General features: G+C 46.4%; 1 protein-coding gene across 1 annotated transcript in view; it reads left to right on the plus strand.

Moving 5' to 3' along the window:
- DOK6 (docking protein 6) overlaps positions 1-26550 on the plus strand; it is a 276783-nt gene that overhangs the window by 122582 nt on the left and 127651 nt on the right. Inside the window, exon 3 of the mRNA XM_068147758.1 lies at positions 17307-17421. Coding sequence (XP_068003859.1) covers positions 17307-17421 — 115 coding nt within the window. The remainder of the gene's footprint in view (positions 1-17306; positions 17422-26550) is intronic.

Consider the following 26550-nt stretch of genomic DNA (forward strand, 5'->3'; position numbering starts at 1 on the left):
TGTGCATTGAAGGCCTGTGGTTGCTTGTCTGCTCTGACACTCCTGACCTTGCTTGTCAATGCAGTGAGAAATTTTGTAGTTAGGGTCATATCTAGCAGGTAAGTAGGGGTGAAAAATATATACACATATAGCCATCACTTAATGTTTTCAGCTAAGTTATAATTTGTGAGCGTGCCTTTTGCTTGTAATTTGCCTGTCTTAATAAACACTTGTTCTTAATTAAGCTTACCTGACACAATGACTTTGGGAATCATTACGGCTCGGCCAATTTCAGTAAACCAAGAGGAGAATTTAAAGGAACTTTTGGAGAATTGCATTTTTCCTTTTCTTTTTACTGGAAGGCAAATAACAGATTCCTTTTTAATTAATGAATGCCTTTGGGCCCCAAACCAGAAAAAGGCTCATGCAAAATTAGGTGCTTGGAGAATGTTAAAAGTGAAAGTTCTTCAACATGGAAACAGTTTCTAACTGTCCAGTAAATTTCAGTGGCCTCATAAAGCTATTAAGATTCATATAATGATCTAATTCATTTACATGTTCATTGTCAAGCTCGTGGCTTGGACCACTACACTCTGTGCTGGGTTAGGAACTGGATGGAGGGCCGAGCCCAGAGAGTGGTGGTGAATGGTGCCACATCCAGCTGGTGGCCACTCACCAGTGGCATCCCCCAGGGATCAGTGCTGGGCCCCATCCTCTTTAACATCTTCATTGATGATCTGGATGAGGGGGTCGAGTCAGTCATCAGCAAGTTTGCAGATGACACCAGGTTAGGAGCAGATGTTAGTCAGTTAGAGGGTAGAAAGGCTCTGCACAGGGACCTTGACAGACTGGATAGATGAGGAGAATCCAATGGGATGGCATTCAACAAGTCCAAGTGCTGAGTGCTGCACTTTGGCTACGGCAATCCCATGCAGAGCTACAGGCTGGGGTCGGAGTGGCTGGAGAGCTCCCAAACAGAGAGGGACCTGGGGGTGCTGATCGACAGCTGCCTGAGTATGAGCCAGCAGTGTGCCCAGGTGGCCAAGAGGGCCAATGGCATCCTGGCCTGCATTAGGAATAGTGTGGCCAGCAGGAGCAGGGAAGTCATTGTGCCCCTGGACTCTGCTTTGGTTAGGCCACACCTTGACTCCTGTGTCCACTTCTGGGCCCCTCAGTTTAAGAAGGACATCAAAACACTTGAACGTGTCCAGAGAAGGGCAGCAAGGCTGGGGAGAGGCCTTGAGCACAAGCCCTATGAGGAGAGGCTGAGGGAGCTGGGATTGTTTAGCCTGGAGAAGAGGAGGCTCAGGGGAGACCTCATTGCCCTCTACAACTACCTGAAAGGTGGTTGTAGCCGGGAGGGGGTTGGTCTCTTCTCCCAGGCAACCAGCACCAGAACAAGGGGACACAGTCTCAAGCTGTGCCAGGGGAGGTTTAGACTCGAGGTGAGGAGGAAGTTCTTCACCGAGCGAGTCATTCGTCATTGGAACGGGCTGCCCAGGGAGGTGGTGGAGTCACCGTCCCTGGAGGCGTTCAAGAGGAGATTGGACGTGGCACTTGGTGCCATGGTCTAGTCATGGGGTCTGTGTTGATAGGTTGGACTTGATGATCCTCGAGGTCCTTTCCAACCTTAGTTATACTGTGATACTGTGATACTGTGAGATGATGGAGTGGGTCCAGAGGAGGCCATCAAGATGGTCAGAGGGCTGGAGCACCTCTGCTGTGGGGACAGGCTGAGACAACTGGGGCTCTTCAGCCTGGAGAGGAGAATGCTCCAAGGAGACTTTATAGCTACACTTCAGTATCTGAAGGGGACCTGCAGGAAGGCTGGGGAAGGACTTTTTAAAAGGGCTTGTGATAATAGGATGAGGGCCAATGGTTTGAAAATGGAGCAGGGTAGATTTAGGTTGGACATCAGGAGGAAGTTCTGCACAATGAGTTGTGAAATACTGGACTGGATTGCCCAGGAATGTGGTTGACGCCCTGTCTCTGGAGACATTCATGATGAGACCTGCTGTGACCCTGGGCAACCTGATCTAGTTGGAGGTGTCCCTGCTGACTGCAGGGAGATTGGACACGAAATCCTTTGATGGTGCCTTTCAAGCCCATGTGATCTGCGAGTCTTTCCTCTCTGCCATGTCTCTAGCATGGTGTTATTGTTCAGGTATGAACCTGAATTGCAATTTAGAGTGTTCTCTTACTATTAAAGGCATTAATTATTGCAAATTATCTCAACACTCACTTTTACAGAGGGCTTCTTTCACCCCCTTTTTGTCTTTTTTTTTTCCCCAGTCTATGCCAACACAATATTCTGGTATTCAGTTTGCACATCAAAATGAAAGGGCAGACTGGAAAACATATTTCAAAGGTTCTTTAGGCTAGTGAGGAAATGGGATTGGGGAGAACTGGGATCTATCTTACAAATGGCTGCCTATAAAAATGGCCTTTGAAGTGTGAAGCCATTTCTTTTTCAGTACATGTTTAAAAAGTCATAATTAAAATGTTTGTTAAGGGAAGAGGTCCATGTATCCATGCAGTGATCAGATTTTATCTATTGCTTTGAAAGGCTGGGCTAGCAGCCTGCACCAGAGCAATCCCAGGAGCTGATTTTATGGACTAGACAGCAGATCAGTCCTGGCAGCATTACAGCAGCACAGTTTGAGAGAAAGCAAAGTACCTTGGCTTGGCAAAGCCCCTGCTTCTTTGCCTGTTAAAGGTAGCTGATATGACTTAATGTGCTTCTTTCTGCCTTGCTAGGTTTGCTTTACAGACACTGTGAAACCTACCTCCCTGGGCAGCCTGTTCCAATCCCTCACCAATCTTGCAGGAAAGAAAGTTTTCCTAATATCCATCCTAATCCTCCCCTGGCACAACTTCAGCCCATTTCCTCTCATCCTGTTGCTAGTTACTTGAGAGAACAGATCAGCAGCAGCCTCACTCAACCTCCCTTCAGGTAGTTGTAGAGAGCAATAAGATCTCCCCTCAGTCTTCTCTTCTCCAGGCTAAATCAACCCCAGATCTCTCAGAGGCTCCTCATGTGATGTCCTCCAAATCTCTCCAGCCTTATTGCTCTTCTCTGGGCACCTCCAGCACCTCAATGTATTTTCCTATGCTGTGGTAGAATAGAATAGAATAGAATAGAATAGAATAGAATAGAATAGAATAGAATAGAATAGAATAGAATAGAATAGAATAGAATAGAATAGAATGGAATGGAATGGAATGGAATGGAATGGAATGGAATAGAATAGAATAGAATAGAATAGAATAGAATAGAATAGAATAGAATAGAATAGAATAGAATAGAATAGAATAGACTAATACCCAGAATTGAACCCAGTGCTCAAGCTGTGGCCTCACCAGGGCGAAGTACAGGTGCACCATCACTTCCCTTCTCCTGCTGGACACACTGGGTTTGGTCCAGGGTAGGATGCTGTTGGCTTTCTGGGCACACTGCTGGCTCATCCAGCTGTCCACCAGCTGTCCACCAGCACCCCACATCCTTTTCTGCTGTTCTCCTTTCCAGGCACTTTTTGCCAATCCAGTAGTGTTGCTTGGGGTTGTTGTGACCAAAGTGCAGGACCTAGCACTTGGCCTTGTTAAATCTCATCCCACTGGCCTCAGTCCATTGATCTAACCTGTCCAGATGCACAAGAATCTGTAGCTGTGTTGCTTTAGGAAATAGCTTAGTAGTCATGGTAGTTGGGTTAGGCTTGTACTCGATGATCTTAAAGGTATTTTCCAACCTTAAGGATTCTATAGTTCAAAGTGGCTGAACAAAAGCTGATCAGATAAGTTTAGTTTCCATCCTTAATTGCTTTTAGATGTCATTGAGGCAGAGTGAAGTGGGTGGGCAGTGAGAATACAGCACGCACCTGGGCACCTGCAGGTGGTACCCCCCGTGTACTGATCTCTAGCACTACTTAGCCATTTGAAAACACAGGCAAAGAAGAGAGTTGAGGTAAAGATTCTGATTCCTCTCTTTCTCTTCCATTTATTTAAATGTTGAGGAATTAAAATGGAGTTATTTTATATCCATTCTATGTTATTTTACATTTTCATTTTAGATTTGGTCTTTTAGTTCATCTTTTCTATTCAGTGTAATAAACTTAGGTGATGTAATTTTCCACAGAAATGATGAAAAATTTAAGCTTTTTCATGTTTTTCAAATCTCAGTTTCACCTGGAGATCAATATATATAAAAATACATTCTGCAGGAAGAAATTGTTCAGTATCCCTCTGCTATTTTATATATATATATGTGTGTGTGTATTTATATATATAAACCTTTATTTAGAATAAACCAAACCAGGTTGGAAGAGACCTTCAAGATCATCGTGTCCAACCCATCAACCAATCCAACCCACCCAAACAGCTAACCCATGGCACCAAGCACCCCAGCAAGTCTCCTCCTGAACACCTCCAGTGATGGCGACTCCACCACCTCCTTGGGCAGCCCATTCCAATGGGCAATCACTCTTTCTGTATAGAACTTATTCCTAACATCCAACCTGAACCTCCCCTGGTGCAGCCTGAGACTGTGTCCTCTTGTTCTGGTACTGGCTGCCTGGGAGAAGAGACCATCATCTGCCTGTCTACAACCTCCCTTCAGGTAGTTGTAGAGAGCGATAAGGTCACCCCTGAGTCTCCTCTTCTCCAGGCTGAGCAATCCCAGCTCCCTCAGCCTCTCCTCATAGGGCTTGTGTTCCAAGCCCCTCACCAACTTTGTTGCCCTTCTCCGGACTCGTTCCAGCAAGTCAACCTCCTTCCTAAACTGAGGGGCCCAGAACTGGACACAGGACTCGAGGTGTGGCCTAAGCTGTGCAGTGTACAGGGGCAGAATGACCTCCCTGCTCCTGCCGGCCACACTGTTCCTGATGCAGGCCAGGATGCCATTGGCCCTCTTGGCCACCTGGGCACACTGCAGGCTCATGTTCAACCTACCATTGACCAGCACCCCCAGGTCCCTCTCTGCCTGGCTGCTCTCCAGCCACTCTGACCCCAGCCTGTAGCACTGCATGGGGTTGTTGTGGCCGATGTGCAGAACCCTGCACTTGGATGTGTTCAATCTCCTGCCCTTGGACTCTGCCCATCTGTCCAGCCTGTCGAGGTCTCTCTGCAGAGCCTCTCTACCCTCCAGCAGATCAACTCCTATACATATATATATATATTTCTTCCCATCAAATTTCACTTTCTTATGGCTTTATCCTTAGCTTAATTTCTTTCTAAGCCATGCATTCATTCTATCCCTTTTTTGAGTGGTTGGTTTTATATTCTCCACCCTTTTCTCACTTCCCAGCTAAGATCCTCATTGCTGTTAGAGGTGTGGTTTCCATGCAGCACTTGCAGGAATGAGCATTTACTTGGTAGCGATTTCTTAAAGCCTCCAAATAGCAGCTGGAGCCCTGCCCCAGAGGCATACTGTGGAGGTTGATGTGCCACTCCTTGGCAGAATTCCTGGAGAGTGTTGTTACCATAACAACTCATCTTCTTCCAAGGATAAATCCACAAGGAGAGGTGGGGAGGACTCTCCTGTTTGCTTTGTGAATTGGTTTTGCTTTTATATAACCCAGCCTTCCACTTTTGTGATCTTGGGATTTCGCTTCGCTCTTCTTACAGTCCTCTTGTAATCTTCTGTTTGAAGTTTTGCTCTTTTTTTGTGAAGTATATTCCTCTTTTTTTATTTTCTGACTCATTACCTTTTTACCTCATCTTGTTTTTCAGCCTCTTACATCCCCATATCCTGTTGTTGGATACCATGTTCTGCTCTGGTGCAGAATCAAAGAACTGCCAGGGTTGGAAAGCACTTCAAGGATCGTCCAGTTCCAAGCCTCCTGCCATGGGCAGGGACACCTCACACTAGGTCAGGTTGCTCAGAGACACATCCAGCCTGGCCTTAAAAACCACCAGGGATGAAGCTTCCACCACCTTCTTTGAGCAATCTCTTCCAGTGTCTTGCCACCCTCATGGTGGAGAATTTCTTCCTAACATCCAATCTGAATCTCTCCTCTTCTATCTTGGATCCATTCCCCCTAGTCCTGTCACTACCCAAAGTCTTCCACCAGCTTTCTTGTAGCACCCTTCAGATATTGGAAGGCCATAAGAATGTGCTGAAGTCAGTAAAATGTCTTTCATCTGAGTATTCCAAATGTTTAGTATGTGTTTGCACAAACCATCAAGGCCCAAAGCAAGTTACAGGCCTGCTAGCATCCCTTTCTTAGCCTCACAATATAATTCATATGTGGATGGACTTCAGGAGTTCAGGTCAGGTCATCTCTGAGGTCAAATGTAGGTTTTGTGCAGCTGGGTCTTGAGCACCTCCAGGGACAGGATCACAGTGCCTCTCTGGGTGGCCTGTCTCACTGCTAGGCTGTCTTCATGGTGAAAACTTGATATGCTTCTTGATATGCAACCTGAACATGTTTTGTCTCAGTTTATCCCCATTTTCTGTCTTCCTCCCATCAGGCACTGCTATGAAGAGCCTGTCTTGCCTCCTCAATAACCTCCCTGCAGGCACTGGGGGGGTTTGCTTTGAGCTGCCTCCAAAGCCATCCCTGCTGTGGACTGGGTCAGCCACCATCCCTTAACCTCTCCCCACAGGTCAGGTGGCCCAGCTCTGGCTGTCCTGGGGGCATTCTGATGAGCTTGCTGTGGTTTATCAGTTGCATGGGGGAGTCCTAAAATTGGACACAGTGTTGTGGTGGGATCTGTGTAAAGAAGGAAAGACATCCTGGCTGTGCTTCTGTTAATGCAGCCATTTCCCCAGGCCCCAGAGGGCTTTCTGCTTTTCAGGCTTTTTTCTTTTTCTTTGCTTTTTTGTTTTCTTTCCTGTCAGGAGCCAAGCTGACATCCAGCTCTGTTTGAAGCGGTAACAGAACTTCTGCTCTGTGGCAACTGGATTTAACCATGTAAGAGGAGCCCCCAATAACTGCAGATAGGATGACTGAACACTGAACAGAAGAGAGATGCTTTCTTTCTTTGAGATACTTGTCTCTGTAGTCCTTTCATCTGTAGTAGGCAAGCATCTCCTTTACTCTTCTAGCAGGCTGGCAGCAGCACTTGGAGTAACATTAGCATCTTGGTGCCTCCTTTGCCCTTTCCTTGATGTGACAGTCAAAACAGCTCTTGCTTCTTGTGTAGCTCTCTTACTGTTGTCATGCTCTTTCTGCTCTCATCTAGTTACAATCTCCCTGCCATGGACAGTGACACCTTCCACTAGCCCAGGTTGCTCACAGCCTCATCCAGCCTGGCCTTGAACACCTCCAGGGAGGGGACATCCACAACCTTCCTGAGCAACCTGTTCCAGTGTCTCACCACCCTCACTAGAAAGAATTTCTTTCTAATCTCCATTCTAAATCCATCCTCCTCAAGCTTCAATCTGTTCCCTATCATCCTATCACTACAAGTCTTTGTAAAAAGCCCCTTCCTGGCTTTCTTGTACCTTCAGGTACTGGAAGGCTGCTCTAAGGTCTCCCTGGAGCCTACTCCTCTCCAGGATGAACAAACCCAGCTGCCTCAGCCTGTCCTCATAGGGGAGGTGCTCCAGCCCTCTGATCATCTTCATGGCTTCCTCTGGACCTGCTCCAGCAGTTCCATGCTCTTCTTATGCTGGGGTGTGTAGACGACGGAGATAGGAATCAATACGGCTGACCAATGTGATGGAGTATTGTTCCTTTATTGTTCCAGTGGTGCAGGCCTATGGTGCAGGCCTGTAGTGCAAGTATAGCACTGTAAAGTGTAGGAGAAACAGGAGACAGGAAAGGCAGAAGTGCGTAGCAAGGCAACTGCTACAACTTACATAAACTCCGAGTGCCTTGTTGGCACAGCTCCATTGGTTCCCTCTGAGTGACCACACATTGCACTATTACAGATTATTGCTCCAACTACTAATGACACAACGAGGTTGTTGATGCAGGTGCATGTCCTGTTGTCCCAAGATAACTGTCCATGTTTATAGCTACCAGTGTCTTGGTTTAGTTCCATGCTGCAGGCACAGCACTGTTTTGCTACACTGCTAGCTGATTCTGCATTTATGGCCTACCACCATGTCAGGCTCTAGGCCTGCACTGCCAGATTGCTCACACTGCTCGTCGCTGGCATTGCCACAGGGGTGGGGGACAAAAACTGGACACAGTACTCCAGGTGTGGCCTCAGCAGAGCAGCAGTGCTGCTGCTCTCCCTTCTTTCACTGCAGCGCAGCACACAGCTACCTGCTGGGCTGCCAGTGACCGTTGCTGTTTCATGAGTAGTTTGTCATCAACTGGACACCCTTAAGTCCTTCTCCTCGAGGTTGCTCTGGAGCCTCTCCTCTCCCAGCCTGTGCTTGTAGTTGGTAGACTACTGTCTGGGTATCACCCACTGGAGTGCCTGCTCCTTGCTGCTGTTCTGGCTTTTGCTCTGTCCCATCGCTGCTGGCATGGGATTGCACAGCAGATGGTGGTACGTGGGCCATTGTTAAGAAATAAGAGAATGAGTGATTACATTTTGTAGCTCTCTCTTTTGCTTCTTTGTTTAGTTTTGGGGTTTTTTTTTTTAGATCAAAATGAAATGATACAGGAAGGTAGTGCACAGCCCAAACCAGTTATGCAAATTCAGACCTTGCCCTCTGTCCAAACAATTTCCAGGACACTGCATAGTGGAAATAGCATTCAGGAGATGGAATCACAGAAGCATTTCCCTCCCATTTTGGAAGAATTCAAGCAAGGTAGAACCCAGAATGGAGCACTTGAGATTGTGTGCATTATTTTTTTGTGTTTTTTTTTTACTTTTCTGAAGCTTCTTTCATATTTACTGTGGTATTACATTGTTTTTTATAGTGATACAGATGTAATATGTGATTTGGAAGTAATATCTCTTTCACTATGGAAGAGTTATTTGGTGCAGTTTGAGCACCTGAGCCCAACATTTGTTATACCAGTAGTGGTTATATTGATTATATTGTTATATTGATAGTCTCTACATGTCCATAGATTCAGGGATTCATAGAATGGTTTGGGTTGGAAGAGACCTTGAAGATCATACAGTTCCAACCCCCCTGCTATGGACAGGGACACCTTGCACTAGCCCAGGTTGCTCAAGGCCTCATCCAACCTGGCCTTGAACACCTCCAGGGAGGGGACATCCACAATCTCCCTGGGCAGCCTGTTCCAGTGTCTCACCACCCTAACTCCAAACAATTTCTTCCTAATCTCCAGCCTTAGTCTGCCTTCCTCTTAGCTTCAATCCATTCCCTCTCATCCTGTCACTACAAGTCCTTGTAAAAAGTCCCTCCCCAGCTCTCCTGTAACTCCCTTCAGGTACTGGAAGGCTGCTCTAAGGTCTCCTTGGAGCTTTCTCTTCTCCAGGCTGCACAGCTCCTACTCTCAGCCTGCCCCCATAATGGAGGTTCTCCAGCTCTCTGATTATCTTCATGGCCTCCTCTGGACCCACTCCATGTAACCCAGCAGTGGCTGGTGCAAAACCTAGATGTTCAGATCCCTGCTAGAACAGCTTTTTATTCCAAGGAGCAAACAAATAAATGTTGAGTGTAGATGAGGTGTTGAAGTGAAAGTGTATCGAGTTGTCCCTAAAATCCTTCCTCTTTGAGAGAACTCAATGTAATTTCAAAGTAATCAGACAACTGTCACAGTGACTATTGAAAGTAAGTGTATGCTGTAATTTAATAGCCTTTGTCAACTAAGAATATCATTAAGATGCCAAAAGTGAAAGAAAAAGAAGACCCTCAGACATTTTAAAGGGTAGATATTTTAAGCTGCATTGACACTGTGTTATTATTGAAAATACTTTGGTAGCATAAGGAAAATAGGATCCTTTAATTAGGTGCCACAGGCACTTTCAAAAAGAAGACTGTAGGTTGCTGCAACGTGGGTCTCAGGCTCCCAGACAGAAAACGTGTGGGTGCTTCTCCTACATAAAAATAACCTCTTAACGTGGATGAGTCGTTGCAGGCAATGCTCAGACTGGGACAGTGGGAGATCTCGGGATGGCCAGGCAGAGTAGGGCTAAAGCTTTTTTTAGAGGGATCAGAAGTTTGTTACTATCAATTTCTTACCTGATCTCTCCTTGCTAGCTAGAGATAAGTGCCCACCTCAAAGGTTGAGTCACCTGGGCAGAGGTTTTCTTTTCCATCTATCATTCTTGAACATTTTCCTTCTTCATCAGCCTGTGCCTGTGTGTCGTGCTTCCTGCCCACCACTGCAGCTCAGTAATTTTCCCATGCTGAATTATTTACTAAGAATCTGCAGCATGACACTACTGAAATGAAAGGACATTTGTTTTAGCTAAGGAGAAGTGGAACTAGGCTTCTGACATCTAGCAGGGATGGTTTTCAGGTCTTTGCTCCAAGTCTTTGCCACAGAAATGCACTAAAAACTAAACCAGACCAAGCCTTGAGTGTTTCTTGTAACTCAGTTCCCTGGTGTCAGACTATGCTTGGGCATTCTGACAGGGAGTAGGGAATTGAAGTGATTTGATATTAGCAATCACATTTAGGTTCTTCATGCAGAAAGGTGACTTAGAGTTTGTGTGGACATTTCAGGCTACTAGTGGTTTACAGAAGGCAGAGGATAGGGAAAGACTTCAAGGCAGTGAAGATTTTTTTTCCTTCCCCTTCCCCTTCCCCTTCCCCTTCCCCTTCCCCTTCCCCTTCCCCTTCCCCTTCCCCTTCCCCTTCCCCTTCCCCTTTCCCTTCCCCTTCCCCTTCCCCTTCTCCTTCCCCTTCCCCTTCCCCTTCCCCTTCCCCTTCCCCTTCCCCTTCCCCTTCCCCTTCCCCTTCCCCTTCCCCTTCCCCTTCCCCTTCCCCTTCCCCTTTCCCTTCCCCTTCCCCCCTATCCCATTTCCCTTTCCCCTTCCCCTTCCCCCCTATCCCATTTCCCTTTCCCCTTCCCTTTACCACTGATCCACACAGACATGGCTAGGCAGCATTTAGAGGTGTTGGTGCTTATTGATTTATCTTTCCTGTATGACATTTGGTTAAGGAAGCAGGTGGAAGCTCTGAGAGCAATTATCTTTTTAGATTAGATGTTCTACTAACACAAAAGAAGTTTGAGTTTTGTGTGTATCTTGCAAACCAAGATAAAGGAAAACCATGAAGATGTGAGGAGGTGGATTTTGTTACTTGAAGCAGTGATTCTTAAGTGCTCTAAGTGTATGAACAGCAACAGCAGAAAACAAACTAAAGAGTCTTTTGCATTCTTGTTCTGTGCTTGATGCTGCTCTGTAAGGACCTCCTGCATTTGGGTGAGCAAGCTGAGACTCACCCCAAGAAGTTTTAGATTGGATATTAGGAACAGGTTCTTTCCTATGAGGGTGATGGAACACTGGAACAGGTTGCCTGGGGAGGTGATTGAGGCCCCATCCCTGGAGATATTCAAAGTGTGGCTTGACAGGGCTCTGGGCAGCCTGATCTAGTTGAGGATGTCCCTGCTGGCTGCAGGGTGGTTGGACTAGATAGCCTTTGGAGGTCCATTCCAACCCAGACCATTTTATGATTCTAAGATGTGTGCAGATCAGCTGTGCTGATGTGGAATCTTTGAGGTGATCCAAGTTCTTGAGTGTAAGAGGAAAGAAATTGGAGGAGCCAATGCTGATGGGTGGCCTTGAGCTGGGAGCATAGCATAGCTGATTGAGATGATGCCTTTGCCAGTCTTAGAAATTGTCCTACCTTGTAACCCTTCAGTGTTATTTCATTTCATCAAATATGAACTAAATGTAAAGGAATTCAAGGTCCCTGATATAGCTGTGTAAAAAAAAAACCACCACCACCAAAACAAAACAAAAAAGCCCCCCCAAAAACAAAGAAAGAAAACATAATGGGGGATAAAACCCCCCCACACTTCTCAGTATGGAAAAAAATGGAATAAAACAACCTTAGCAAAGCAAAGTTTGCCACATAGAAATTAAGTAACCATTCCACATCTCCCAGTGTTCAGTTGTCAGTCTGGAAGCAAGTAAAATGGTTTCAGAGATTGATACAGGAAAATGTCTGTGTGGGCTGCTGAGTGATGGACAGATGAGGCAGGAGTTATTGATGAGGAGTAGGAGAACTGAGAAATGGGCCAGGTGCTAAGAGTGCCTAACATTGGTACCACACTGAGCACCATATGGAGTAGAGCGCTTAAAGGATAGCACCAATGCCTGGTAAAGAAAAGAAAGTCTGAGCTAATGTGCTAACTTGAGGGAAAGATTGGAAACTGTATCACCAGGGCTTAATACAAGAGGACCTGTTTAACCTACTGGAAGGAATCTTAAAGGATAAAAGAAGGTGAGAAGTCTCTTTTCAAGATTACTCACTGAACAGGTAGCATTAGGGGATTTATGTCATGGAATCATAGAATGCCAGGTTGGAAGGGACTCCCAAAGGTCATCTGATCCAACTTTTCTAGGTGATGGTGGAGTTCAAATGAGCTGGCCCAGCAGCCTGTCAGGCTGAATCTTAAAACTGACCTATGTAGGGGAATCCACTGCTTCCAAAGCCCAACTCTTCTCATGGTGAAACTGTTTCTTTTGGATTCCAATGGGAATCTCCCCAGCAATAACTTATATCCTTTCCCCCTGTCTTCTCCATGTGATTCCTTGAAAAAAAGTGAGCCTACATCCTCTGGGTAGCCACCCTTTATGTGCTGGTAATAAGGTCTGCTCTGAGCCTTCTTTTCCCAAGGCTGAAGAAAAGCTTTATTTTATGAAATTGCTGTAACAAAGAATTGACTAAAACTTGCTCAAAACATTCACTTTTATGGTAAGCCCTGTGGCTGGACTGTGACACTTGCAGACATTCACTGTCTGAGATTTGCACCACCAAGGGCAGATTTGACTCTCCTCAGCAGAGGCCTTCTTATCTTTGTATATAAATTCACTGCTTACCTACTGGCCAAACAGTACTGATAGCTCACAGAGTCACAGAATGGTGTTTGTTGTTGAAGTTCAGTTTGTTCTGGAGGGACACAAATGGGAGCAAGTAAGCAAACTGATTTTCAAAGCTTCTCTTGGGTTGAACTGTATTTAACATTTTTGGCACAGAGTAATGGGATGGCATTCAACAAGTCCAAGTGCCGAGTGCTGCACTTTGGCTACGGCAATCCCATGCAGAGCTACAGGCTGGGGTCGGAGTGGCTGGAGAGCTCCCAAACAGAGAGGGACCTGGGGGTGCTGATCAACAGCCGCCTGAATATGAGCCAGCAGTGTGCCCAGGTGGCCAGGAGGGCCTGCATTAGGAATAGCGTGGCCAGCAGGAGCAGGGAAGTCATTGTGCCCCTGGACTCTGCTTTGGTTAGGCCGCACCTTGAGTCCTGTGTCCAGTTCTGGGCCCCTCAGTTTAAGAAGGACATCGAAACACTTGAACGTGTCCAGAGAAGGGCAACAAGGCTGGGGAGAGGCCTTGAACACAAGCCCTAAGAGGAGAGGCTGAGGGAGCTGGGATTGTTTAGCCTGGAGAAGAGGAGACTCAGGGGAGACCTCATTGCCCTCTACAACTACCTGAAAGGTGGTTGTAGCCGGGAAGGGGTTGGTCTCTTCTCCCAGGCAACCAGCAGCAGAACAAGAGGACACAGTCTCAAGCTGTGCCAGGGAAGTTTAGGCTCGAGGTGAGGAGGAAGTTCTTCACCGAGCGAGTCATTCGTCATTGGAATGTGCTGCCCAGGGAGGTGGTGGAGTCACCGTCCCTGGAGGCGTTCAAGGGGAGATTGGACGTGGCACTTGGTGCCATGGTCTAGTCATGGGGTCTGTGTTGATAGTTTGGACTCGATGATCCTCGAGGTCCTTTCCAACCTAAGTGATACTGTGATACTGTGATACTGTGATAATCCCACAATGAGAATGTTTCCTTAATTTTTGAGGGGCAGAAAATGTAGATAAGACTGTGTAGTAGCACAGAGTTTTATTCTTTTCTTCTTGCTGGCACAAGCTTACCAATGATGTGGGTAATTCCAGAACACTCTGGAATTGTTGTTGTGAGGAAGCAGCAGCAATGTTTTTGATGAACTAAGCTGTGTTTTCTTAGCTGTGATACCACAGGGAGCAAATACATAGTTTCTCTTACTTGAAAAAGTAGATATGCCTCATGCACTACTCTTAAGAAAGGAGCTTTTTCTTTTTGATAAATGTTCCATTTTGAGACATTCTTTAAGTTTGCAAAGAGATTATTTAAATTATTTCCAAACAATTATAACTCCTTTAGAATTTTTTTTATGTCTTTTCAGGAGCTTTGATATTTTTTTTTCCTCTTTAAAAGGGCTTAGTCATTTAGTTTTTTAAACTGCACTTAGAGTTAAGCCCCACATTTTAAAATTCTTAAGCTAAAACAGCCTCATTACCATGGCAAAGTTCATTATTCGTTCATTCAAAACATTATAAACTCTCAGGTGTTTATTGTTTAATTGCTCATGTTCAGTGAGCTTTGTTGGCATTAAACCCAGAATCTGGAATGTGATTAGCTGCACTTCATAGTATCATAGGATCATAGTATCATAGTATCAGTCAGGGTTGGAAGGGACCACAAGGATCATCTAGTTCCAACCCCCCTGCCATGGGCAGGGACACCCCACACTAGATCAGGCTGGACAGAGCCTCATCCAGCCTGGGCTTAAACACCTCCAGGGATGGGGCCCCAACCACCTCCCTGGACAGCCCATTCCAGGGCTTCACCACTCTCATGGTGAAGAACCTCCTCCTCACATCCAGCCTGAATCTCCCCACCTCCAGCTTCATTCCATTCCCCCTAGTCCTATCACTACGTGAGAATCTGAGAAGTCCCTCCCCAGCCTTCCTGTAGGCCCCCTTCAGATACTGGAAGGCCACAATGAGGTCACCTCGGAGCCTTCTCTTCTGCAGACTGAACAGCCCCAACTCCTTCAGTCTGTCCTCATAGAAGAGGAGCTCCAGCCCTCTGATCATCCTTGTGGCCCTTCTCTGGACACCTTCCAGCACCTCCATATCCCTCTTGTAATAGGGGCTGCAGAACTGGACACAGTACTCCAGGTGGGGTCTCACCAGGGCTGAGCAGAGGGGGAGGATCACCTCCCTCGACCTGCTGGCCACACTTCTCCTGATGCAGCCCAGGATCTGATTGGCTTTGCGGGCTGCAAGTGCACATTGAGAGCTCATGTTGAGCTTTTTGTCCACCAGCACCCCTAAGTCACTCTCCTCAGGGCTATCCTCCAGCCAGTCACTGCCCAGCCTGGATTTGTGCCTGGGATTGCCTCCACCCAGCTGCAGGACCCTGCCCTTGCTCTTGTTGAACTTCATGAGGTTGGCTTGTGCCCACCTCTCCAGCCTGTCAAGGTCCCTCTGGATGGCCTCCCTTCCCTCCAGCGTGTCTGCTGCACCACACAGCTTGGTGTCATCAGCAAACTTGCTGAGGGTGCACTCAATGCCACTGTCCATGTCACCCACAAAGATGTTGAACAAGACAGGTCCCAGGACTGATCCCTGAGGGACTCCGCTTGTCCCTGGCCTCCACTGGGACATGGAGCCATTGACAGCCACTCTTTGGGTGCGGCCATCAAGCCAGTTCCTTATCCATCTAGTGGTCCACCCATCAAACCCATGTGTCACCAGTTTGGAGACCAGGATGTGGTGCGGGACAGTGTCAAAGGCTTTGCTCAGGTCCAGGTAAACGACATCAGTTGCTCGCCCCTCATCTATTAATTTTGTCACCTGCTCATAGAAGGCCACCAGGTTGGTCAGGCAGGATTTGCCCTTGGCAAAGCCATGCTGACTGTTCCCAATCACCTCTTCACTATTCTTTTGAGCGAGTAGTGCCTCCAGGAGGATCTGCTCCATGATCTTTCCGGGCACAGAGGTGAGACTGACTGGCCTGTAGTTCCCTGGTTACTCCTTCGTACCCTTTTTGAAAATGGGGGCAATGCTTCCCCTTTTCCCCTTCTCTCATGTAGTTGGAAGATAGGCATTCATAGAACCATTGGTCTTGCCTCTGTCTTTCTCCTCTGATTGTGGAGAGAAACATACAGTGCAATTTGAAAAGATCATAGAATCAGGTTGGAAGGGACCTCTGAAGAGCATCCAGTGCAACTCCATGTCAGTGAGCAGGGACATCCTCCACTAGATCAGGTTGCTCAGAGCCTTGTTGAGCCTCACCCTGAATAACTCCAGGGAGGGGGCCTCAACTCTTTCCCTGGGCAACCTGTTCCAGTATTCCACCACCCTCATGGGTGAGTATCAGGTTCAGTTCTAGGTGTCACAGGACAGGAAAGACATTGAGGTGCTGGAGGGTGTCCAGAGAAGAGCAACAAGGCTGGTGAGGGGTTTGGAGGGTATGGCATATGAGGAACGGCTGAGGCAGCTGGGTTTGTTTAATCTGGAGAAGAGAGGGCTGAGGGGAGATCTTATTGACCTCTACAACTCCCTGAAAGAAGATTGGAGTGAGGCTGGTGTTGGTCTCTTCTCCCAAGAAACCAGCAATTAGATGAGAGGAAATGGCCTGAAGCTGTGCCAGGGAAGGTTTAGGCTGCACATAGAAAAAATTTCTTTGCTGCAAGAGTGGTGAGGTGTTGGAACAGGCTGCCCAGGGAAGTGGCGGAGTCACCATCCCTGGAGGTGTTCAAGAAGCTGTAGCTGTGGTGCTTCAGGATATAGTTTAGTGGTAATGGTAGTTAGGTTAGGATTGGACTTGATGATTTTGAAGGTCTTTTCCAACCTTAATGATTCCATTATGTGAAGTGTTAAGCAGTTTCCTGCAGGCTGTGCTACCAGCTCTGGTTGTAATGAGATGTTTTTCTTCCATCTGTTTTAATTGTAGTTATCTCCTTGCATCAGAGGGGAATGGAAATAGATTGTTTATGCTGTACATTTGCCAGCAGAGTGCTTTTGTGTTGATAATCTTTTCTAATATTTAGAGAATAAAACAAAATTGTAGTTCTGAGGATGGGAACTGCACTTCGAAGACAGATGAGCATCTATCCCTACAAACGTGGTGACACTAATTGGCGTGATAATTGAATTGCTTCCTTTAACTAATCCGAAGCTGCTGACTCTCCATCAGGTTCTGTGTCTGATGCAGATTCTGAAACTGATCAAACTTGTACAAATACAGAAATTGAAAAGCATATTACAGAATAATCAGAAGGCTGTCCTGTTGTGTTTCCAAGTAAGACTTTATTAGGGAAGCAGAAGGTTCACTTCTTAAAGCAGTACATTTTAGGGAGCGTTTTGCACCATCAGGACTTTCTCTCTTTTTGTGGTTTTATCAGTTAAAAACTTGTCAATGTAAATAACCTCAGGAGGAAAAGCATAGTAACAATTGAGTGGTTATGAAAGCTATTTTCTTTTGTTCTATCTGTAGACTGACCTAAAATACTTCTCTTCATTTTAAGGTGACTGAGCTGCACAACATCAAAAACATCACTCGATTGCCTCGTGAGACAAAGAAACATGCAGTGGCCATCATCTTCCACGATGAGACATCAAAGACCTTTGCCTGTGAGTCAGGTAAGCACTTGGTACTGCCTCATTGCCTCCAAGAAAGCAAGTTGCACATCAAAGTCTTGCTTGGATTAATTAACTGAAAACACCACCTAGAAAACCTTATTTTACAGTATCACAGTTGGGGATTTGCAGATTAACAGATTGCATCAGTTTGGAGGGGACCCTCAAAGGTCATCTTGTCCAACCCCCATGCAGTCAGCAGGGACACCTCCAACTTGATTTGGCTGCCCAGAGCCCCATCAAGTCTGGTCTTGAATGTCTCCAGGGATAGGGCCTCAACCACATCCCTGGACAACCTGTTCCACTATTTCACCACTCTCATTGTGCAGAACTTCCTCCTGATGTCCAACCTAAATCTAGCCTGCTCCAGTTTCAAACCATTGCCCCTCATCCTATTACCACAAGCCTTTCTAAACAGTCCCTCACACGCCTTCCTGTAGGTCCCCTTCAGATATTGAAATGCAGCTCTGAGGTCTTCCCAGAGCCTTCTCTTCTCCAGGCTGAACAGTCCCAATTCCTTCAGCCTGTCCTCATAGCAGAGGTTCTCCAGCCCCCTGGTCACTTTTGTGGCCCGCCTCTGAACCTGCTCCATCAGGTCCATGTCTCTCTTATGTTGGGAGCCCCAGAGCCATTGCTTTCTGGGATGCAGGTGTGCACTGTTGGCTCATGTCCAGCTTCTCATCCACCAGCACCCCCAAGACTTCTTCTGCAGGGCTGCTCTTAATCTCATCATCCCCCAGCCTGACCTAGGTGCAGGACCTTACACTTTGTGTTATTGAACCTTGTAAGGTTCTCCTCAGCCCACCTCTTAACCCCTCGTTTGGGTTTTTGGGTTTAGTAGAGTTTTATTTTAATACACTTTGGGAAATCTTGGGGGGTGTTAGAGAGTTCTTTCTTCATTACTTGTCTTTACCTTCATTCAGATGTTCTGAAGACTGGAGATTTTCAGCTAAACTTTTAAAAGGGAGCAAAACATACCACGTTTTACTATAGGCACTTACTAAACTAATAATTAGCATGCCACTGCAAATAAGAGCTAAATACCAGCTACAACCTCAGGATGCTGCAAAGCTGGATGTCTACCAGTCTGGGTTTTGAGCAGCTACATGGTATAATGGATGAGTTCAGCTGAAAAAAAGACTTGGACAGCATAGTTCATAATGACAGGTAGTTACTCATGAGACACTGAGCTCTGCACTATTAATGTGCAATCTTTTCTCCTTTGAAAGTGCAGTTGCCCATGTCTGTGTCCTGGGGGATATTTTGCCTGAACGAAATGGCTTTTGAAATGGATCAGGGCAATCCCAAGCACAAATAGAGGCTGGGCAAGGAGTGGCTCAAGAGCAGTCTGGAGGAGAAGGACTGGGAGGTGTCAGTTGATGACAAACTCCTCATATGCCAGCAATGGTCACTGGCAGCCCAGCAGGTAGCTGTGTGCTGGGCTGCATCCAAAGCAAGGAGAGCAGCAGCACAGGGAGGGGATTCTGCCCCTCTGCTCTGTTGAGACCCCACTTGCAGCACTGCCTCCAGTTCTGGTGGAGCTGCTGGAAACTGCTGGAGCTGCTGGAGTGGGTTCAGAGGAGGCCATGAAGATGAACAGAGGGCTGGAGCATCTCCCTTATGGGGACAGGCTGAGAGTGTTGGGGCTATTCAGCCTGGAGAAGAGAAGGCTCCAAGGAGGCTTTAGAGCAGCCTTCAAGTACCTGAAAAGGGCTACAAGAAAGCCAGGAAGGGACTTTTTACAAGGGCTTGTAGTGATAAGATGAGAGGGAATGGATTGAAGCTTGAGGAGGGAAAATTTAGACTGGAGATTAGGAAGGACTTCTTTCCAGTGAGGGTGGTGAGCCACTGGAACAGGTTGCCCAGGGAGGTCATGGATACCCCCTCCCTGGAGGTGTTCAAGGCCAGGTTGAATGAGGCCTTGAGCAACCTGGGTTAGTGGAAGGTATTCCTACCTATGGCAGGAAGTTGGAACTACATGTTCTTTAAGGTCCCTTCCAACCCTAACCAATCTATAATTCTGTGAGAGAAGAGTATGAAAGTTTGTACTGATAAAGTTTGCTTGGTGGCATATTTGAAACTGCATAATTTGAAATGGTATCTCAATAGTATCATAGAAACATTGCATGCTATACAATCAAAGTTAAAACACAGTGAAACTCAATGGTTCAAATGGCATCACTTTCATCAGATGAGGTAGATGCATAACTTTCCTTCATTAAAATCTTACTCTCTTGAAATCCATATCTTTGCAGGCTTCTGAACTAGGAAGATATTCTCTAAAAAATCTGTATTGTGGAGCTTGTTTCCACAGCTGAGCTCTGTCTTCCAACAAGGAACTTGTCTTCATTTTACTGCTGCTATAATCTCCCAAGTCCTTTGCTTTCCTACGTGAAACTTACTAAAGTTTAAGGACTATTTAGAGAGCTGCTTGCTGTTTCAAATGCTTTCTTCCTCTTCTCGAGTCTCTGAAGTGATGTTTAGTGGCAGCAGTTTCTATGGGCCAGTGCCTCAATTTTTAACAGCCTTGTGGTGTATGGTGGTGTCAGACTACTACTTTGGTTAACTCAGCAGGACCTTTACTAAACCCACTTCTTTCTTGTGGCTTTAGAGGGAAAGAACCACTCAAGTAGTTTTGACTCAGTCAAAAATCTCCTTCACAGAATCATAGAATGGTTTAGGTTGGAATGGACCTTAGAGATCATCTACTCCAACCTCTCTGCTATGGGCAGGGACACCTCTGAACTCTTCTTTCTGGAAGCCTAATGTCCATAATGTGGTAGGAGCCAGAGTGTCTGCACAGAGACAGGAGTTCTGAAATGCCCTGTGAAATTGCCTCTAAAGTTGTAGAATCACAGAATTATTGAATGGTCTGGGTTGGGAGGGACATCCAAAGGTCATCTCGACCAACTGATGCTGACTGCAGAGGCATCCTCAACTAGATCAGGTTGCCCAGAGCCCTGTCGAGCATGACTTTGAGTATCTCCAGGGATGGGGCCCAACCACCTCCCTGGGCAACCTGATATGATGTAGTGAGCAATGGTGACTGCGCAGGACCAGCAAGAAAATGAACCTGGCTGACATGAATATTGATTCAAGCTAGAAGTTTATGGTGCTATTATGGAAGTAGCTGGCATGCTGAGGATTGTGCCTGAGCAATAGCCAGCTTTCAGCAAGTGGAGGTTTATGGCTTGCTCTAGGTCACAGAAAGGCCATGTGGGAGCATTATTTTTCCTTTAGTGGTGCCAGCAAAATATTAAGTGATGTAAGCCCCCAGGTCTTTTTGGCTCAGTGGACCCAAAAGCATAGGTTTGTGTAATATGCATCTTGATTTTTAAATGGCAGAAGGTGAGGAAGTTTGATGAATGTATAAAACCATTGATAAAAGACAGATGGGGAGGTTGCAAATAATTGTGGCTTCAGAGACTAGAGAAAGAAACCAAGTCAGGGCTGAAAGGAGATTTCAGTGAGTTGTGTCTAGAATGAGATACAACATGGGAAAAAAGGGGGTGGGCAAGATCACAGAGAAATCTTAAAGCACCACTGCTGGGAAACAAATGCAGACATTCCCCAAGACACTGATACTTGTCTGGCTGCTCTCCAGGACACTGCCCCATTCTGCAGAGCAGTAGATGAGTGGAAGGTTTTTATTTCTTTCCAGGCATGCAGGAACTGCAGTTCTCCAGTCACTGCAATCAAGAAACATCTTCGTTATTTTTATGAGGTTCAACTTCGGCATTCCATTAAAGCTGCTCTTACTCCAGCCCTGGGAAAAGGGACTTGGGGTGTTGCTAAATGTCAATCAGCTGTTCAAAACTTCAGGTTTAGGGCTTTATCATAGTTTCATAGTATCATTCAGGGTTGGAAGGGACAACAAGGATCATCTAGTTCCAACCCCCCTGCCATGGGCAGGGACACCCCACACTAGGTCAGGCTGGCCAGAGCTTCATCCAGCCTGGGCTTAAATACCTCCAGGGACGGGGCCTCAACCACCTCCCTGGACAACCCCTTCCAGGGTTTCACCACTCTCATGGTGAAGAACCTCCTCCTCACATCTAGCCTGAATCTCCCCACCTCCAGCTTCATTCCATTCCCCCTAGTCCTATCACTACCTGAGATCCTGAGAAGTCCTTCCCCAGCCTTCCTGTAGGCCCCCTTCAGACACTGGAAGGCCACAATGAGGTCACCTCAGAGCCTTCTCTTCTTCAGACTGAACAGCCAAAGCTCCTTCAGTCTGTCCTCACAGGAGAGGTGCTCCAGCCCTCTGATCATCCTCGTGCCCCTTCTCTGGACATGTTCCAGCACCTCCACATCCCTCTTGTAATAGGGGCTCCAGAACTGGGCACAGTACTACAGGTGGGGTCTCACCAGTGCTGAGTAGAGGGGGAGGATCACCTCCCTCGACCTGCTGGCCACACTTCTCCTGATGCAACCCAGGATCTGGTTGGCTTTGCAGGCTGCAAGTGCACACTGAGAGCTCCTGTTGAGCTTTTTGTCCACCAGCACCCCCAAGTCTCTCTCCTCAGGGCTGCTTTCCAGCCAGTCACTGCCCAGCCTGGATTTGTGCCTGGGATTGCCTCGACCCAGATGCAGGACCCTGCACCCTGTTGAGAAAGCTTTGCTGGTGTTAATGTTCATGTGATTCTTTTGGCTTCACTCCACCATTTTATTTTCTTGAGTGACTTTCTGCTGCAATGGTTACCTTGGTAAACCTCTTTTGTACATTTCTAACATAAGCCAGATTTTTCTTCTATATTCATAGAGTCACAGAATTGTTTGGGTTGGTAGGGACCTGCAAAGATCATCTATTCAGTGACATCCTTCACTAGATAATCTTGCTCAGAGCCTTGTCGAGCCTGACCTTGAATATCTCCATAGCTACCTCCCTGGGTAACCTGTTGCAGTGTTCCACCACCTTCATGGTGCAGAACTTGTTCCTAATATCCAATTTAAATCTCTTCTTCCCTTGAGTCCTGTGTCCAGTTCTGGGCCTCTCAGTTTAGGAAAGATGTTGAGTTGCTGGAACGTGTCCAGAGAAGGGCAACAAAGCTGGGGAGGGGTTTGGAGCACAGCCCTGTGAGGAGAGGCTGAGGGAGCTGGAGTTGCTTAGCCTGGAGAAGAGGAGGCTCAGGGGAGACCTTCTTGCTGTCTACAACTACCTGAAGGGAGGTTGTAGCCAGGTGGAGGTTGGTCTCTTCTCCCAGGCAACCAGTGGCAGAACAAGAGGACACAGTCTCAAGTTGAGCCAGGGGAGGTTTAGACTGGATGTTAGGAAGAAGTTCTTCATAGAAAGAGTGATTGGCCATTGGAATGTGCTGCCCAGGGAGGTGGTGGAGTCACCATCACTGGAGGTGTTTAAGAAGAGACTGGACAAGGCACTTGGTGCCAAGGTTTAGTTGATTAGATGGTGTTGGGTGATAGGTCGGACTTGATGATCTCAAAGGTCTTTTCCAACCTGGTTAATTTCTATCCTATTCTATTCTATTCTATTCTATTCTATTCTATTCTATTCTATTCTATTCTAAATTCAAACTGTTGTCCCTTGTCCTATCACTACAGGCCTTTGGAAACACTCCTTCTGCAGCCTTCTTGTAGCCACCTTTACATACTGGAAAGCTGCTCTTAGGTCTCCCTGAAGCCTTCTCTTCTCCAGGCTGAACAGGCCCAGATCTCTCAGCCTGTCCTCATAGCAGAGGTGTTCCAGCCACCTGATTTTCGTGGCTCTCTTCTTAACTCACTCCATCAGGTCCATATCCTTCCTGTGTTAAGGGCTGCAGAGCTGGACACAGCACTGCAGGTGAGGTCTCCCCAGAGCAGAGCAAAGGGGCAAGGTCCCCTCTCTCCATCTCTGGCCATGCTTCTTTTGATGCAGGCCAGGCTGCCACTGACCTTCTGGGCTGCAAGTGCCCATTGCTGGCTCATGTCCAGCTTCTCATCCACCAGCACTCCCAAATCCTTTTCTGCAGGGCTGCTCTCAATTTCATCATCTGCAGCCTGGACTGATATTGAGGACTGGCCCAACTTAGGTGCAGGACCTTGAATTTTGCCTTTTTGAACCTCATGAGGTTCTCTTCAGCCCACCTCTCCAGCATGTCCAGGTCTCTCTGGGTGGTACCCATGCTTCTGACTTATCAACCACACCACTCACCTTGGCATCATAAGTAAGCCTTCTTATAATTCTGAAGAAACAAAACCAAACCCCAAACCACTGACTACTGGTGTCAGTGTGTTCAGCAACATGATTTTCTCACTTTGGTTCTGTGTGTATTTTACCTTTTAAACTTCTTTTCACATTTGTTGATTTCTTTTCTTTGGAAAAATAAAAAGAATTGCATCTCTGCTGTCATTGGAAAAGGCACAAATTCAGTTGATTTTTGTACTGAAAAGGCTTTTGGGCTACTGCCAAATTACTAGTTTATGAGCTGGGCTTTTTCTTCCCGATAGTTATCACAAGCAAAAATATTCCATGCTTGAAGAGTTTGACAGATGTCAGTAGGATATTAGCTGTAATTCATATCACTCCAGCCTTTGACAGCTAAGAAGCCTGGAGGGTTTGGATTAAAATTATAGTGAAACACTGAGGATTTGAGATGTAGCATCAGTGATCACACACCTGCTGCAATTGCTAACAATACAATTGGCTACAGAAGCTCTGAAAACAACCAGACTCAAACTCTCCTTTTCACTGCTAGTTTTGGGAGATCGAAGCTCCAGGGTCACAGAGCCTCCCAAATGAATTCTTTGTACAGAAAAGAGGAAGGTGAAGTCCACTTTTTGCATGCAATAAATTAATCAGATTCATAGATTCATAGGATGGTTTGGGTTGGAAGAGACCATGAAGATTATCTAGTTGCCATAGGCTGGGACACCTTCCACTAGCCCAGGTTGCTCAAGGCCTCATCCAACCTGGCCTTGAACACCTCCAGGGAGGGGGCATCCACAGCCTCCCTGGGCAGCCTGTTCCAGTGTCTCACCACCCTCACTGGAAAGAATTGGGGTGTTTAAGAGCAGGCTGGATGAGGCTCTGGGCAGCCTGATCTAGTGTGGGGTGTCCCTGCCCATGGCAGGGGGGTTGGAACTAGATGATCCTTGTGGTCCCTTCCAACCCCGAATGAAACTATGAAACTCTAAACTATGTTGCACTATTGTGGTCATCATAATGATAAAAATAGACCTTTGTCTGCAAGGAAAATGTAGAGGTGACACCTGCCCATAAAATCACACACATTACACCTCAACCACTAACCACAACTGTATGACTATAGTCCCAGTAAAATATTAATACAATGGGGGGAATGTTATTAGTCTATGTGTTATACCCAGATATCTACAGACAACAAGAGTACATAATCTCCAGTCTCAATCTTCCCTCCTCAAGCTTCAATCCATTCTCTCTTGCCCTATTACTATAAGTCCTTGTAAAAAGTCTCTTCTCAGCTTTCTTGTGCCCTTTCAGGTGCTGGTTTAAAGTATTGTGAGAGATCACAGTATCACAGTATAACTTAGGTTGGAAAGGACCTCGAGGATCATCGAGTCCAACCTATCAACACAGACCCCATGACTAGACCATGGCACCAAGTGCCACGTCCAATCCCCTCTTGAACGCCTCCAGGGATGCTCTCTGCTAAAGTGGCAGGGATTGTTAGAGGAAAATTTAGGACCCTGCCTTTTCTGCTTTCTGTTTGTAACTATTTTTATATACATGCTAAAGGGACCTTAGTTCTCTGTGAAGAGTAGGATTCATTGGAGGTCAGATACCTGTTCGCACTTCCATATGTGCCACAATATTTTGAGATCCAAAGAAAAAGGGAAAAAGCAGGAATTACATGATGTTAAATGAAAGTGGTGAGACACTGGAACAGGTTGCTCAGGGAGGTCATGGATGCCCCCTCCCTGGAAGTGTTTAAGGCCAGGCTGGATGAGGCCTTGAGCAACCTGGGCTAGTGGAAGGTGTCCCTGCCCATGGCAGGGGAGTTGAAACTGGACAATCTTCCAACTCAAACCATCCTACAAATGTATGTTGCTATGAAATACATTGCTCCCTTTTTTATCATAATATTTGAAACTCTATCCACCTTCAGGGCAAGGTTCAGTCTGAGTCATGGTTATAAATGTTATATTCCAAGATGAATATTTATCATCCAGATTCTTTTGTTCTAGGCAAATAGTTCCCTTTTCATTAACAATGACTTTTATGTCCTGATTTTTTCCTGGTTGCCTATAAATATGTGTCTTTTTTTCTGACTTTACCATTTATAAAATAGAAGTGTTTGGGTTTTGCTCTCATTTCTCATAGATAGTCCTCATTTTTTCCTGTGGTTCTCTGTCAGAACTACACTGTTAAAATTGTTGCTCAGACACTGTTAGTATTTGGGCTGGAACACTTCTGCTATGAGGATACACTGAGGGAGATGGGGTTGTTCAGCCTGGAGAGGAGAAGACCTTAGAGCTGCCTTCCAGTACCTGAAGGGAGCCTACAGGAAGGCTGCAGAGGGACTTTTCCTGAGGGGGTCTAGAGACAGGACAAGGGGAAACAGTTTGAAGCTGAGGGAAAGGGTTATAATGGTTCTGAGGAAGAAGTTCTTCAGTAGGAGGGTGTTGAGACTCTGGAATAGGCTGTCCAGGGAGGTTGTGGATGCCTCCTCCCTGGGGGTGTTCAAGGCCAGGTTGGATGAGGCCCCTTGAGCGTTCAAGTCTAGTTGAATAATGTCCCTGCCTGAGGCAGGGAGGTTTGAGTAGATGACCTCTGAGGTCCCTTCCAATCTCAGCCATTCTAAAATTCTCTGGTGGAACAACTAAAAAATGCAAGACTACCCCACTGTCAGGACATAGCTGTTGATGGAACAGGTACCATACCCTTACTTTCCATCTGTTTTCAAGTAACTGAGGGCAAAGCATTCTCTCAAACTAATCAGCATTTAAAAGAAATATTTTAGGAAATCAGACTCAGAGGGTTTCTCAATAGAATTGTGAGCTGCTGTGACACAAAGTGGTCATCATAGTGGTGTCATCATAGTTCTGTCATCATAGTGGTGTCATCACAGTGCTCATCATAGTGGTCACCACTAGTGGTGTGCCCCAGGGATCAGTGCTGGGCCCCATGCTCTTTAACATCTTTATTGATGATCTGGA

This window comes from Melanerpes formicivorus, unplaced genomic scaffold (assembly GCF_026170545.1).
Source record: "Melanerpes formicivorus ecotype bairdi unplaced genomic scaffold, bMelFor1.0.p_v2 SCAF_15, whole genome shotgun sequence".
In the NCBI taxonomy this organism is placed as follows: domain Eukaryota; kingdom Metazoa; phylum Chordata; class Aves; order Piciformes; family Picidae; genus Melanerpes; species Melanerpes formicivorus.